This window comes from Martes martes (genome assembly GCF_963455335.1).
Source record: "Martes martes genome assembly, chromosome: 9".
In the NCBI taxonomy this organism is placed as follows: domain Eukaryota; kingdom Metazoa; phylum Chordata; class Mammalia; order Carnivora; family Mustelidae; genus Martes; species Martes martes.
In genome coordinates this window covers 124,269,008-124,284,691 of record NC_137896.1, presented here as the reverse complement: position 1 = coordinate 124,284,691, position 15,684 = coordinate 124,269,008, and the positions used below count along the sequence as shown (strand labels likewise).

The 15,684-nt window shown below is 37.0% G+C and overlaps 1 protein-coding gene across 8 annotated transcripts in view; it reads right to left on the bottom strand.

Annotated features, from left to right (window-relative positions):
* Positions 1 to 2,448: 2,448 nt before the first annotated feature.
* Positions 2,449 to 15,684, bottom strand: part of PUM2 (pumilio RNA binding family member 2) — a 103,197-nt gene continuing 89,961 nt past the window's right edge. For 4 of the 8 annotated variants that reach the window (XM_080814598.1, XM_080814602.1, XM_080814596.1 and 1 more), the window contains 7 exons: positions 14,813 to 14,942; positions 13,439 to 13,573; positions 10,315 to 10,452; positions 9,179 to 9,304; positions 8,824 to 8,945; positions 7,493 to 7,685; positions 2,449 to 5,720 (listed from right to left, as the gene is read on the bottom strand). In XM_080814598.1, coding sequence (XP_080670724.1) covers positions 5,589 to 5,720; positions 7,493 to 7,685; positions 8,824 to 8,945; positions 9,179 to 9,304; positions 10,315 to 10,452; positions 13,439 to 13,573; positions 14,813 to 14,942 — 976 coding nt within the window. In that variant the 3' untranslated portion in view covers positions 2,449 to 5,588. The remainder of the gene's footprint in view (positions 5,721 to 7,492; positions 7,686 to 8,823; positions 8,946 to 9,178; positions 9,305 to 10,314; positions 10,453 to 13,438; positions 13,574 to 14,812; positions 14,943 to 15,684) is intronic. The other 4 variants (XM_080814599.1, XM_080814603.1, XM_080814597.1 and 1 more) reach the window with 1 other exon arrangement.

Here is a 15,684-nt window from a genome sequence, read left to right as displayed (position 1 = left end):
GGAAGGCTCCCTAACATCCCTCCTCTCCTCCAGGGTGATCCCCATGCTTCCCTCCTGACTCTTGGTGTAGGACGGGCCCACCAGGTGCTGAGACCCAACTTTTCAGGGCTTCTTCCCATGAAAGACTTGGGGTGAGACTGAGGTAAGACGGGCTTGGACGTCGTGATGGGGACGTCTCTCTGTAATCTGCAGTGCCAACCTCGCCCTCCCTCCAGGTTCTTGCTACTTCCAGGCTTTGCCCATCATGCAGACAGGTCACTCCACTGCTCCTGGACGTAGGGCAACTCCCTATTCACATCCTGGCAGCCATGAGGGCAAAGCTATTACTTGTATTAGTACCAAAAAAAAAAAAAAAAAAAGATTAAATGTACCAATAACTAAAATGCTGTTAAATTCCTTAATCGTATCTTTAACAGTTTTCCTACCAACTTAAGAGATTTATCAGCTCATATGCAGAAACATGAATGAGCTCCAACCCCAATGTTTTGAGGCTACATGTAGGCAAATTAAAACCCCTCCCCCAACCTTTTGTTAACTCATTGTAACAGAAGTCACTCACCACCCCTGGACATCACATATCTCATTTAACCCTTGCAGTTCTAGTAGGTAGGTCTCATTTCCCTTGTCTACACATGAAGAGAGGAAAGCTTAAAAGTTGAAACCATTTACCTAATGACGAAAAGCTAAAGGTTTGGAATCTCGGCTGATCCCAGAGTCCTGACTCTGAACCGTAAGACTCTGATGTCCAGGAAAACTTGAATTAAGCTCAATCTAGTCAATTTTTTCTTCAAACTACAGGCCTATTTCATTTGATTTAAATTCCTGGTGAATATTTAGAAAAAAAAAAAAAGTTCTGTGACTGAAACATTGAAGAAATGAGAAACTGTCTACAGGATATGGAGGTAATGAAGTTAAATAAAAATGTTACCAGGGGCGCCTGGGTGGCTCAGTGGGTTAAAGCCTCTGCCTTCGGCTCATGTCATGGTCCCGGGGTCCTGGGATCGAGCCCCGCATCGGGCTCTCTGCTCAGCGGGGAGCCTGCTTCCTCCTCTCTCTCTCTGCCTGCCTCTCTGCCTACTCATGATCTCAGTCTGTCAAATAAATAAAATCTAAAAAAAAAAAAAAAAAAAAAAAAAAGTTACCAAACTGTGAGCCTCCTATAGATCTGCCTGTAGGTCTCTTAGGTTCTTAGTACCAAACATTCCTCAGATCCAAGGTTCTGTGTGCAGCCGAGTATTCCATCTTTTTAATATTTTGAGAGAGAGAAAGCATGAGTGCATGAGTGGGGGGGGGGGGGCAGAGGCAGCACACCCCCCACTGAGCGGGAAGCCCAAAGCAGGACTTGATGTGGGACTCATCCAAGGGCTCTGGAATCATGACATGAGCGGAAGGCAGAGGCTTGATCAGCTGAGCCACTCTGGTGGCCAACAGTATTCCAACTTTACGGATGGGTAACCCTGAGGCCTAGCAGGCCAGGATCACACAACAGAGCTGGGCACTCTTGCGCACAGCAGCTTCCTGTCCCATCCGATGTTAAATCAGACCTGGAAAGCAGGCCAGTAAGGTAGACAGTAAACACTGCTCCTCTGGGGTTCCTTCGCCTCCCCCCTGCCTCGCCCCAACCACAACCGTCCTGGGAAACCAGTCAGGAGGGCACTTAAAACAACTACTATCCAGGTAACCCTAGGAAACTTGACTTTCTTAGGTTAGTAATCTAGGGTGGGACGATGTAGTATTTACTTTTTCTAGGGTCCCTTAATTTCATCTCTAAGATGTGGGATAGGTCAACAAATCCAGAAGTGTTGCTTTCAGCTTAGAACAGAAACAAAACACGATGAAATTAAAACTGGCATAAAATTAAAAATGTGTATGATGAAAATGCCTTTTCCAATGTAGTTTTATGTAGATCTCTACTTTGGGTTATATCAAATTATCTGTATGGTTTAAAACAAAATGAATAGCAGGGCACCTGGGTGGCTCAGTGGGTTAAGCCTCTGCCTTCGGCTCAGGTCATCATCTCAAGGTCCTGGGATCAAGTCCCGCATCGGGCTCTCTGCTCAGCAGGGAACCTGCTTCCCCCTCTCTCTCTGCCTGCCTCTCTGCCTACTTGATCTCTGTCAAATAAATGAAATCTTAAAAAAAAACTAAAATTGAATAGCTATAGAAGGGAGAGGAAAATGGAAACAGTGTTAGCATTCTGTGTATTCTGTATTAGTATTCTATGTTCTATGTATCTTTTTAAGATACTCTCAACTCTTAAAATCGATGACCTAAATAGTACTCATCCATGGTACAGGGGGTGACACTGAGGCTGAGTTAACACACCCAAGGTCACAAGGTTTGTAAGTCGCAAGGTAAACTTCAAATCCAAGCCTGAACCCAAACTATTTTCTTCTTTAGACAACAGTCTCTGGAAGTTCGTGTGGAAAGGAAACAAACACCTATAGGTAAAGGTAAGTGATTTAATTTAATCCTCACAACAACCTTGAGTATCACTTTATCAAGGAAACAGGCTAAAAGTTTCATCCTATGAAGTGTGTAATCATTCTATGTAATTAGACAAGAGATCCTAAATACTAATCAAAAGGTAGAAATACCATCAGAGTAATCAGTAGCCCCAGATTTGCACCCATGTGATAAAAATACTTGCCTTTCCTTAAATCAGAGTAAACTTGAATGGGCAATCTGAATTATAATTGAGGTACAGAAGGGTGTTTTATCTAGAGAAAAACACAAGACCAGGTTTATTTCATACAATGTTATTCACACATTTTTCATTTTCTAATTTATACATAATATACAAAGTGAAGATAACATTATTTCATATGAACCAAGAAGAGCCAGGACTTAGACAAACTGGTCCAGAAACAATCCATATCAAAAGGAGACACTCAAGAGTAAAGTCTAAGTGGTTCTGCCCAATTAAAGTTTCTTTATTCTGAAATGTGATGTTCCGATTTTAGCAAACTCCAAGCCAACTTATGGTGGAATCAGAGAGGTGGGCACCAAAATGGCAGACCATAAAATTTCTACAGTAATAGACATTCTTCTAGAATAGGCCCCAAAGTATTGGGAAGTTTGGGGTGTCGACACTGGGATACATGGGAACATCAAAACCGTAAGAAGGTTCCATCTCCCAGCCATCCCCTAGGGCTTTCTAAATTTGCAGAGGTAACTGCCCGTGCCAACAGAGGGTAGGAAAAAGGAAAACCAGGAATTCAACTATGCAAATCCAGGAAAGTCACCTACCAATCTCCAGCAAGAACAACTTGGGTATCAGCTCACAATCATGAGCTGATACTGGGAACAAATTTCAACACGGGGCCAAGACACTCTGAGGCTGGCAAAACAAAGTAGGATGGGGTGGGAGAGAGCAGCTTTACATGTGGGGGGAAAGCACTGCCACTGTGACTGGGACATGCTATGAACCAGTACGACTAGGAGAGGGGACAGTGACAAGTGGCTGGATATAATGGACTCAACACGGAATGTTGGGTTAGAAAATTAGAATAACTCAACGTCAAACATGAAAAAGTATGCCTGGCACCCCAAACTTTATGCCATTATTTTTAGGCTCATGATATGCACAGCTAAGTGATAAAACCTTTATATTCAATATTGTGCTCAGAAGAATGTTTTTCTTCTGCAGACTTCGAATAAAAAAATCCCTTACATGTTCAATCGAAGGAGATAGCATGGTTCATTAGTTTTCAGCACTAAACAGAAGTGGGTCAACATAAATGGTTTTATACAAAATACTGACTTCAACAAAATACAAAGCACTTTCTTTTATCTTTCAGAAACTGAATATACAAAGCAAGTTTTTTTTTCCAAAATATTTTCATAGGCAAAGGATTAAAAACGATTTTAATTATACACATATGGTCACAATTTTGCCTTAAAAAGATTGTTGGGAAATGTACATAAGGCCGCTTGTAAATGTACATCATGTTACTGTTATGTCTTATGTCCAGAGAAAAAAATGTTATCATACAGATTTGCTCTTACTTGGGAATAGGCTATTCAAAAATACAGTACTCTTCTGTACAAAGAAAAAATCACATCACATTTAATAAGATGGAAAAAGCATTGGCCTCCATGGTAACCAAATATCTCAGTCCAATACTTTCTATTATGCACAATACCCTGACTTCTTGAAAGTGATCCAAATCCTAGTATGTCCATATTAACAGAGTCAACAACTATGTTATAAAAGAAAATGTTTCCCACAATAATAAAAAGAAAGCTGGTTCATACTTCTGAAACCATATAAAGATAAAAAATTTCTTAAAAATCACTCTCAATTTGGAGAAATAAATTTACATTATACAACACTATATGCCAGGTCAAAGAGGGCAGGGACATAAATGTACACTAAAATGCAAAGGTTTCCCAAAGAGATAAAACGAATTCCATTTACAGCATGAAGGTTTACAAATGTACACCTGTACAACCAAGGAAAGCATCACTACTAAATTAGCAAGGCTTTTATAATAAACATTGAAACAAGATTTGCTTTCAAAGTGTAAACTTACATCTATTACTACACACACAATGCATATATTTATAGGAAGCAAAAAAAGCTATCAGAATATGTAGTCATGCTTAAATGTTGAGCTATCAAATTCACTTTTCAGTGGCCCCTTTCACCTCTATCTGGTTCCTACCTTCTCAAAATCTACTATGAAAAAGCAAAATAAAGCTCAACACTTCCTCAACATGTCCTTGTAATTCTATAAGCAAAACAATACACAAATTTCCACTCTTTCTCAGATTGCAAACCAAACTGAAAAGTTAAAAAGGGACTTAACTTTTCAATTAGTGCATTTAACTGAATGGAAGTGTCACCATGATTTTGTTTTTTTTCTACCTCTTACAACAATTACATATGTGAGTATATACAATACATCTGTACATTGCCAGAGACGTTTTAGGGCAGTATTTGTATTAAAATCACATCCTGTAAATAATATAAGTTCTTTTCATCTCAAATCATTTAATTCTTATCTTACTTGCCGAGTTTTTATTTTCATGATAGTTTGTGAATTACCAAAATACAACTTAACTTTTTTTTAAAATATTAATAATATTTATGCAGTTGATTGTTAATCGGTTATAAAAGGCTTCACACGAAGGACAAAAAAAAATTAAGGACTATATTTCTATATACATCTCTATAAACCTGTTGTGCTATGGGGTCCACAGACCTACCAGACTGCAAGCCAGTTTATTAAAAGAATACTGTACTTTTTCCTTTAAAAACTATTTTTGTGACTTTACAAGGTAAAAATTTACAAAATATGTGACAGCTTTTTTTTGATAGTTACATCATATACAGGCATTCTGTGCTTTGCCAGCAATCCAATCTGATAGGTCTCCACTCAGGGCTGAATATAATTTATAATTCACCACCCCCACCCCCCAAATATACACAAGAACCTTAAAAAATTTACAAATGGATGAATAAAGTCAATAAATAGTTTTGCTTTAAAAAAAATTTTGAAGATTCATAGTTGAGTTGTGTTTTGATAATTCACAAAAGAAACATTCTTTTCACATGGTTACATCATCTTCTTTCTCTTTTCCCTTTACAGCATTCCATTTGGTGGTCCTCCAATAGGCCCTAGATCTGGGCTATTTTTCAAATAATATTTTTCCAACTTGGCCAGTATATGCTTCCCATATGTGTATTTGCGCAAAGTAGTAATGTGAGGTCGAATCTGAAAAACAAATAATCTGCTTAGTAAATCTTATTTTCTGGTTTCTTAAAAAAGCGCTCCTAAATCTCAGTGATGAAGAATAATCGGATTTTAATATTCAAATCCTTTAAAGAAAAGTTGTTTGCAAAGGCAGTTCATTCTAGTCAATCTCTCCAAACTTCTACTCTCACAATTGTTCAATGAATAAATAAACTGCTACTTCTACACTATTACAAATGCAAACAGCAGAGGGGCTCCAAACATAGCAGGAAAGCATCGCTAGTGAACTATTAAGCTTTTAAAAAGTTGACGAAGACAGAATTTTCTAGCTCAAGTCTGCTGGATAAAAATTCAATAGGAAATGGAGAAAAGAAATGAATAAGTAATCAGATATGTGATGGCTAATACATTTAAATTGTTCAAAATCTCACTAATAGTTTATAAAATGCAAATGGAAAGAATCATATCATCCTTTTACCCAGACTGGCAAAAAGAATTTTTTTCTTAAATATTTTACGCATTTTATTTGAGAGAGAGAGAGGGAGAGAAAGAGCACAAGTCAGGGGAGGGGCAGAGGGAAAGGAGAAACAAGTTCCCCGCTAAGTAGGGAGCCTGACGTGGGGCTCGATCCCAGGACCCTGGGATCATGGCCTGAGCTGAAGACAGATGCTTAACCGACTGAGCCACCCAGGTGCCCACACTGGCAAAAATTTTTTAAGGAACAATAACTGGTATTGATGAGATCATGACGACACAAGCATTCTTCTTCAACACTGGTAGACGTGCAAACATGTACAGATTCTTTGAGAGCAACCTGGCAGTATCTATCAACACGTAACGTGCTCATATACTTTGCATCAGCAATTCCACACCTAAGAATTCATCCTACAAAAACAGATGATGATGCAAAGACATTTATATACAGCACTGCTTATGACAGTTATAAAAATAGAAACAATCCAAATGTCATAAATATGGTACTGGTTAAATAATGTAGTTAGTTCTTAAAAGTAAGACTGAACAAGTATATATTTTTAAGCAGAAGTATTACTTTTTTAAAAAGGTAAAAAACTTATGATCTTATATTTCTCTTTATATGACAAGAGGTCCTAAGAAGTTATATGTCCTGTTTTTGTTTGTTTGTTTGTTTTTTGAAGATGTTATTACTGTATTTGAAAGAGAGAGAGAAAGCCAGGGCACAAGCAGGGAGCCTGATGTGGGACTCGTCCCGGATCATGACCTGGGCTGAAGGCAGACATTTATTTGAACCAAGCCACCAGGCACCTGTTTCTTAAATGAATTGATTTAGAAAAAGATTTGAGTATGTAGCATTTCGTCCAGATTCTTTTTAGCAGTTTTCCCATGGAAATCAATGCATTTTAAAAGAATCATTAGATTCTAGGGAGAAAATAGCTTGTTTTTAAAAAAAATCCAATCAAAATAAATTCTCTCTTTAGGAAAATGTATTAGGTTAGTGAGAAAACCTAATTAGATTTTAAAATTAATGTTCAATCCATGTATTACGGCAAACCAAATATATTTAAATAAGACGGGGATGGGCAATGCTAAAGACATGTAAATAGATAAGAATGAACGCAATTTTATTGAGACCACTTTAGGAATTTAATGAAATGGTACACCACACCTACATTTTTCAAAGGTTATCCACTGATTTTCTGGTTTTTTACCCCTCCAGTTATAACAGAAGAGGAAATTAAAACCTAGGAAGCTAAAATTGTAGTCTGAGTCACACAAATGGAATCATCTATTTTAAGTGCTATAAGCTATATTACCTTATGCATGATTATCTTTCTCTGAGCAGGTTCAGCCATATCAATCATCTTCTGAACCACATAATTGGCATACTGGTCCTTCATCATGGTGTATAAGGCACTGTGAGGACCATCATTCTGGCAGCAAACTTCGTCAATCAGTAAAGCTCTCTCGGCACGGGAGGCATGAGTAACACACTTTTCTACTACATTGCTAAAAATTAAGTATATACACAGAAAGTTATTTAAAAGATTTATGTATTTGAGAGGAAACGGGGGCGGGGGAGAAGAGTGGGGAGGAGAGGCAGAAGGAGAGGGAGAAGCAGACTCCCCGCTGAGCAGAGAGCCTGACACAGAGCTGGATCCCAGGACCCCAGGATCATGACCTGAGCCAAAGAAGATGCCTAGACTGAGCCACCCAGTCTTACTTTTTTCTTTGAAGATTCATTTATTTGAGAGCAGTAAAGTGCACATGCCTGCAGGGGCAGGAGGGGCAGAAAGAGAGGGAGAAAGAAACCCAACTGGATTCCAGGCTAAACACAGAGACTAACTCCAGGCTCAATCTTGACCCTGAGATCACAACCTTAGCCAAAACCAAGAGTTGGATGCTTAACTAACTGCACCACTTAGGCACCCTGTATTTTGTTACTTTTTTCTTTACAGCAAAATATCCTTGCTTTTGAAAGAATTTGCTCAACACATCCGAAGATGTAAGTCAAGATGGTATTCCCTTGTAATTCTCTTACCCTTTACTTTTAAAACAGAAATTAGTATCACAGAAGAACCCATACTGGATACCCACAAGTTTAATTATGTGCCTCTTAAAATAACGATTGTAATTCAAAAAAGAGGAAACCAGGTCATCAGTAAGGTCTGAGATTTTCATTAACATGCACTAAGGAATTTGCACTTACAGGTTTGGGGAGACAAATCATTTTCTGAATACAGACTTTAAAAATGGAATATATGTGGGCAAACAAATTTGTCATGTGAGAATAAAAGCAACGTTTGGTATGTGCTTCTCCCCTCTCCTAAAATAAAGATTATATTTTTTAAAGTTTTTTATTTTATTTTTATTTTTAAAATTGTATTTAAAGATTTATCAGAGAGCGAGCACAAGCAGGAGAAGCAGCAGGCAGAGGGAGAAGCAGGCCCCCCGCTGAACAAGGAACCTGATGCAGGACTCGATCCCAGGACACCCAAGGCAAAGGCAGATGCTTAACCCACTGAGCCACCCAGGTATTCCAAGAAAGATTATGTTCTAACGCTAGTCTACATGTATTACTTTGTTTAGTAATAAAAGCCAAAGAATTAGAAGAACTGACCCTTGGTATCAGAAAACATTGCAATACCTGGCAAATTTGTGTTGACTCAGGGCTAACACTTTTCCTCTGATTTCAGAAACAATTTTGCTTTTGTCTTCTGGTCGCCCGTGTTCCAGCACATGCTGAATAACATAATTGCCATATTGATCCTAAGTACAGATATTTAAAAATTACTTTCCTTAAGTCATTCCTTAAGAATAATGATTATTCTTTAAAAAGATGTTAATTATTTTTCCTAAAAATTCAGCAGTATACAGTCAGGAGAATATACCAGGTTTTTTGTCTCACTATGTGTTTCTACATTTAGCAATACATTATACTTGCCTATGTTTTGAACCATTTTCAAAAACACAAACATTTAAGACTATTAGGGAGTTGATACCTGCACCAACTGCTCTGTGTGTTGGTGGAGTTCTTCTAAGATAGGTAAGGTCTGCTCTGCAGTACAATGCTCTAGGATGCGCTGGATCACTCTGCAGCCATAAGGGTGAGTTGAAAGTACAAACACCTTAAAACAATCAGAAGAAATACATTTTCATTATCTGACATTGTTGGAAAGTTCTATGAGGTAGACAGGTTCCTGAGGACATGCAGAATTCATTTAAAATAGAAGGGTGGGGAGTCACCTTCAGTATGACCATCAACCTGTTAGTAAAGACTGGAAAAAGGGGTGCTCAGTTTAGGAGCTAACAGATACTCTCTTTTCTCTCTTTTTAAAAAAATTTTATTTATGTGTTGGAGAGACAGAAAACTAGCACAAACAGAGGAAGCAGCAGGTAGAGGGAGGAGCAGGCTCCTCCCTGCTGAGCAAGGAGCCTGATGCTGCTCGATCCCAGGACCCTGCTGAAGGCAGACCCTTAACCCACTGAGCCACCCAGGGCCCCCATTTTTTTAAAAGATTTTATTTATTTATTTGAGAAAGAATAAGAGGGACAGGGAGAAAGAATCTGAAGTAGACTCCACACTAAGCATAGGCCAACGTGGGGCTCAATCGCACAACGAGATCATGACCTGAGCTGAACTAAGAGTAGGATGCTTAACTGACAGCCACCCAGGCACCTCAGGAGCTAATAGACATTTTGAACAAAAGGTACCAAACCAGAAGATGAGGGGCATGTAATAATGAAAACAAACAGACTGCAGGGCGAGGGTAGTCATGATATAATTAGCAGCTATTTATTACTATGTATTAGTTACTTATTGGTATTTATTTTCTGTGTCTTGCTGAAGGATCTGAAGTCTTCCTTCGTCTCCCTAAAAATTTGGAAAACACTGTTGGGTTTATAATTCGAAGAGCTGGAATTCTAAAGTAATATTATTAAACTCCTATTTCTATAGTTTTCAGCTTCAAAAAAAATGAAGCTATCTAACTGAGGCACTCTATGAAAGAGGCAGAAATCACTGTAAATTTACTGTTTCGTCTCGTATGTTTGTAATCATGTGGCTTACGAGAAATACGTTAACACTCAAATTCTAAAAGAATGCCCTAACTAATTAGTAGGCAAAAGTCAATCTTACTTGTCCTTTGAAAGCATCAATGATGAACTGGAGTGACTGTGGCTGAACACATTCAATACATTTTTGCACAACATGGTTTCCATTCTGATCTTTCACACATTTGAGTACATGACCATCTAGCTCCTTTACCATTTCACTCTGCAAAAAGAAGATGACATTTAAAAAATTACCTCATCAGGCAAGATATCAGGATTAAAAATATAGAGTACAAAAGCATACTCAAAATTTCTTTGCAATTTTTTAGATATCAAAGTTTAAAATCTGCTCCTGTCCAAGTCATTGATGGTGAGATCAAAACATTTTATAGGATTGTAATGTAAATGACACTTCCTGAAAAATAAGCTAGTGATGCTGAAAGTGCCATATTTAAACAATTCTCTTCACTGTATAGACCTTCTACATCATCCTTCTCAGCTAACAATATATGTAATTCAGAATTCTATACTTTTTCTCTACTTAGTAACCCCCTTCCCTCAAAAAATAATTTCTTAATTAAAAAAAAATTATTATTTAGAGTACTTGCAAATGGGGGGAGGGGCAGATGGAGAGGGAGCGATGTGGAGCTTGATCTCACAACCCTGAGTGAAATCAAGAGTTAGACATATTTAATTGACTCAGCCACCTAGGTGTCTCTTTGGAAATGAATTCTAGGGAAATTTTAGATTTTTTTTTTAAGTGAACTGGCAAAAATAACTTCTTTCATTTGTTTCTTTGCTTACCAGTAAGGTTAAGCTTATTTACAGTAAGGTTTATTTACTAACTGCATTTTCTTCCAGCTAGTGATCCTCATTTTTTAAAATAAAATTATAAGCGTTTATTAAATAAACATCTTAATCCTTAGAGAAAAACACAGGCAGCCACATGATAATCAGTATCCCTTACTAGTGCACAGGAAATAGTCCTGTGAAGAAATGGAGTGCAAACAGTATGTGAAGCTATCACATTAAAGTCTCTCTCACCCAAAGAACTCTCAACTACATACTGACGTAACTCTACAGGAATTCTGTTAAGCTAAGACATAACACAGATGTTTAGCTATAAACTAAGTAACAAAATAAAATATTCTAAAGTCTCCAAAGAATACCATTATTAGCAGGTGCACATAAGGCTTATTCTCACTGATTTATATTTTCAAATATTAAAGACATTTAAGATATCTTTATTACTGAAGTATAATCGACATACAATGTTATATTAGTGTCAGGTGTGCAACACAGTGATTCAACAATTATACACCCTACACACTGCTTACCACAAAAGGTACAGTCACCATGAAACATTATTACATTACTGATTATATTCCCTACACTGTACTTTTCATTTCCATGACTTTTTTTTATTTTTGACCTTTTAATTTTTTAACTGTAAGTTTATACTTCTTAATCTCCTTCACCTATTGCCTCCCCCACTTGCCACCCACTACCACTCTGGGAACCAGGAGTCTGTTCCCTGTATTTAAGAGTTTGTTGTTCTGTTTACCAGATTCCATGTTATAAGTGAAATCAAAGGTATCCGTCCTTCCTCTGACTTATTTCACTTAGTATAATGCCTTCTAGACCCATTCATGTTATTTCAAGTGGCAAGATCTCATTCTTTTTTACGATTTGATTTACCCATTTGAGAGAGAGAAAGAGATCATGAGAAAGGGGGAAGGGTAGAGGGAGAAGCAGATTTCCCAGAGTAGGGAGCCAGATTCAGGACTCGATCCCAGGACCCTGAGATCATGATCCAAGCCGAAGGCAGACACTTAACCAACTGAGCCACCCAGGCGCCCAAGATCTCATTCTTTAAAGTATCTAAATGAGCTTGAGACTTATGGTAGAGCAGCTATGTAAACATCTACAATAATCAAAATTTGTCGATCTTTTCCATTGTGACGTATCTTCAATTACTCTAGAACTCAGGATTTCCTCCACGGAAGTCATACTATTTTCTCACAAATTTTTACACATACACACACATATCCATGTATGCATTATTACCATTTTTAATTCTGGAATTTACTTTATTATACAATAATGTACGTGGGTGGAGAATCAAATGTAATCTCTTCCCAAATTTACTAATTACCAATGCCCTTTAAGAAATAATTATTTCCTTTACTCTGAGTTTACTGTATTACATAAACTAGTTTTATACACACACACATACACACATATATATATTTTATATAATGGTATCTATTTGGGGTTATGAATTCCATTTCTAAAGTTTGCTTAATCTCCTACAAGAACCACACTACTGATAATGCTTCACAATTTAAAAATCTAGCAGACTAGCATTTATCCTCATCCTCTTAATATTCCTGTCTATTCTGATCAGTTATAATTCCCATGAGCACATGATGGGAATTTGCATTAATCTTTTTTAAATTTAAAATAAAATTTTAATAGATTTTTTCATCAAGAATACAGTATCTTCCCATTTAATTTATATGTGTTCTCTTCCCTCTTTACCTTAAAAACTATAAATGTTGTTAATAAAATTCTTAGGTTACTTTTCCTACTGAATTTTTAAAGAAGTTTTTAAATGAAATTTTAAAGAACTTTATTTATGTAATTTTTAACTGGCATATAGGAATGCAACTGGTTTAAAAAAATTTTTTTTAATTCTTGTGCTCACTTCCGAAGCATATATACTAAAATGGGAATGGTATAGAGATTAACATGGCGCCTGTATACAGATGACTCACAAATCTGTGAAGTGCTCCACAGGTGTATGTTACCTGGAATTAAAATAAAACTTAAAAATAAAGAGCACTCTACTCAATGAAACATTTTTTTATTCTTATGATAGAACTAAGTACAATCCAAGTACACTTTGGAAATAGTGAACAGTATTCCTGATACTACAGAAAATCAAATAAGCAAGTATAATAAAAATACCCATCATGCAGTATTCTGCTTACCACAAAGGAGGCACTCAAGTATCTTCACTTAAAGATGAAAAGATGAAGCAAATGAAGGACAGATCAAAGATCTACTGGACAACAATAATGTACTGTTTGAGACAGATTTTTTTTAAGTATTTTATTCTAATTGTGGAAATATTTAATTTTCACTCCAAGATTATAAAGTAAGAATTTAAAAACCAAATAAAATACAAAAATTTTGTCTTAACTTACAATTACCTGCTGGTCAGATGAAATAGACTCTAATGCTTTCTGAATAACACGACAGCCATACATCTGCAAGGCTAAAGGCAGAACATGACCCCGGATACGAGTAGCGAGGGCTAATTTTTGATCCAAACTCCCAAACTGATGGAAAAGAAATTAATGTTAATGAAATAAACCATTATATCATTTCATTAAACCTGAAAAACCCACTGTTTGCATCCTATTCATTCTATTTTAAAAGTATCACATTTGGTAATCATGTAGAAAGGAGGATTTGAGTAAAATAAATTAATGGCACCTGGGTGGCTTAGTGGGTTAAAGCCTCTGCCTTCGGCTTGGGTCATGATCTCAGGGTCCTGGGATCGAGTTCTGCATCAGGCTCTCTGCTCAGCAGGGAGCCTGCTCCCCCCACCCCCCGGCCTGCCTCTCTACCTGTGATTTCTCTCTTTCTCTGTCAAATAAATAAAATCTTGAAAAGAAAAATTAAGATAAATCCAGAGCTGCCTGAAATAACTGTATGACTTTTTGGGGGGTTAAGTCTCACTATCTATAATTTCCTTGTTATTAATACATTAACAACCTGTTGTTCTTTTAAACATCTTTAGTCTTCACTTTAAACACAAAATCTCCTTTAATTTCTGAGCCATACATTCAAACCAGATAATTCTCAACTATATTCTGATGTTAACTGTGCAAGCTTCTTTTCATGTGCTGCTCACTGGCTGTGTATCTTCTATAGAGAAATGTCTATTCAAGTCCTCTTAAAGATTTTTTAAGTAATCTCTACACCCAACATAGGACTGGAACCCACAACCCTGAGATGAAGAAATGCACGCTCCACTGACTGAGTGAGCCAGCCAGGCACCCCCTCCTGTACATTTTTTCTAATTGGGTTGTCTTTCTGTTGAGTTTTAGGAGTTCTTATATATTCTGGATATAAAATCTTTTATCAGATATAGCATTTGCCAATATTTTCTCCCAAGCTCATATATGAGAGTTTTATATAGATGTGTGTGTGCGTGTGTGCATGTGCACGTGCGTGCGTAATGAGCTTTATATATAAAGCTTTATATATATAAAATATGTTATTTTTTGAAGATTTTATCTATTTCAGAGAGAGTGAGCGAGCGCAAGAGCGGGCGGAGGGGCAGAAAGAGAAGCATACTTCCTACGGAGCAGGGAGCCCAATGTGGGCTTGATTCCAGGACCCTGAGACCATAACCCAAGCCAAAAAAGGACCCTCAACCAAATGAGCCACCCAGGATGCCCCCCAAGTGCACATATTTTTATATGAAAATGACTCTTACCCAACTTCCTGGACCTTTCTAAGCATTAAAAACATATAGTTGGATAGATATACAAACACGTATGTGTGCTTACCTCAAAAAATTTCTGTATAACATAGTTTCCAAAAACATCTGTCATTAATTGATAGGCTGCTTGTAGAATTTCATTAAATACCATCTGTCGCTCAGCTGGAGTAGCTCTCTCTAGTTTTTGTTGAATGAATCTATGTAGAAAAAATTTTACAAGCCATGACAACACACTGGAAACAGCTTCTGTAAAAATCTGACTTGAGTATTATTACACATCCCCACATATATACACATAAATTTATTTCCAGAAATAGTACTAACACATTTAGTACTGTGAACAGCCAATTTAAAGCAAAAAAGATAAAAGTTACGAAGCATTTCTTTATACCACCTTATTTTTTTTCCTTTGTAACAGCTTAATTTGAAGTAACTACTAGTTAGGTAAAAAGTCTGGACATAAAGAAGTTTAACACTTAAGTTAGTCCTGGTTGCATTATAATCAATGAAGAAAAATTATATTTTATTGGTTATTCACATATTTTTTCATAATATTACTAGATAATATCTAGGCTTAGAGCATAATAAAAGAAGCTCTTTTTTCTTTTTTTTAAAGATTTTATTTATTTGATAAAGAGAGAGAGTGAGAGAAGGAACACAAGCATTGGGAGTGGGAGAAGGAGAAGAAGGCTTCCCGCTGAGCAAGGAGCCCAATGCAGGGCTGGATCCCATGACCCTGGGATTATGACCTGAGCCGAAGGCAGACACTCAATGACAGCCACCCAGGCGACCCAATAAAAGAAGCTCTTACAAATAAAATCTACCCACTGTGAGTGATACAAGGTTGATGTGCTACTCTTAAGGAATTTTCAACCATAGGGATGTAAAATGAAACTATAAAAGGAAAACACAATTCAAATTTAATAAATGTGTTACAAG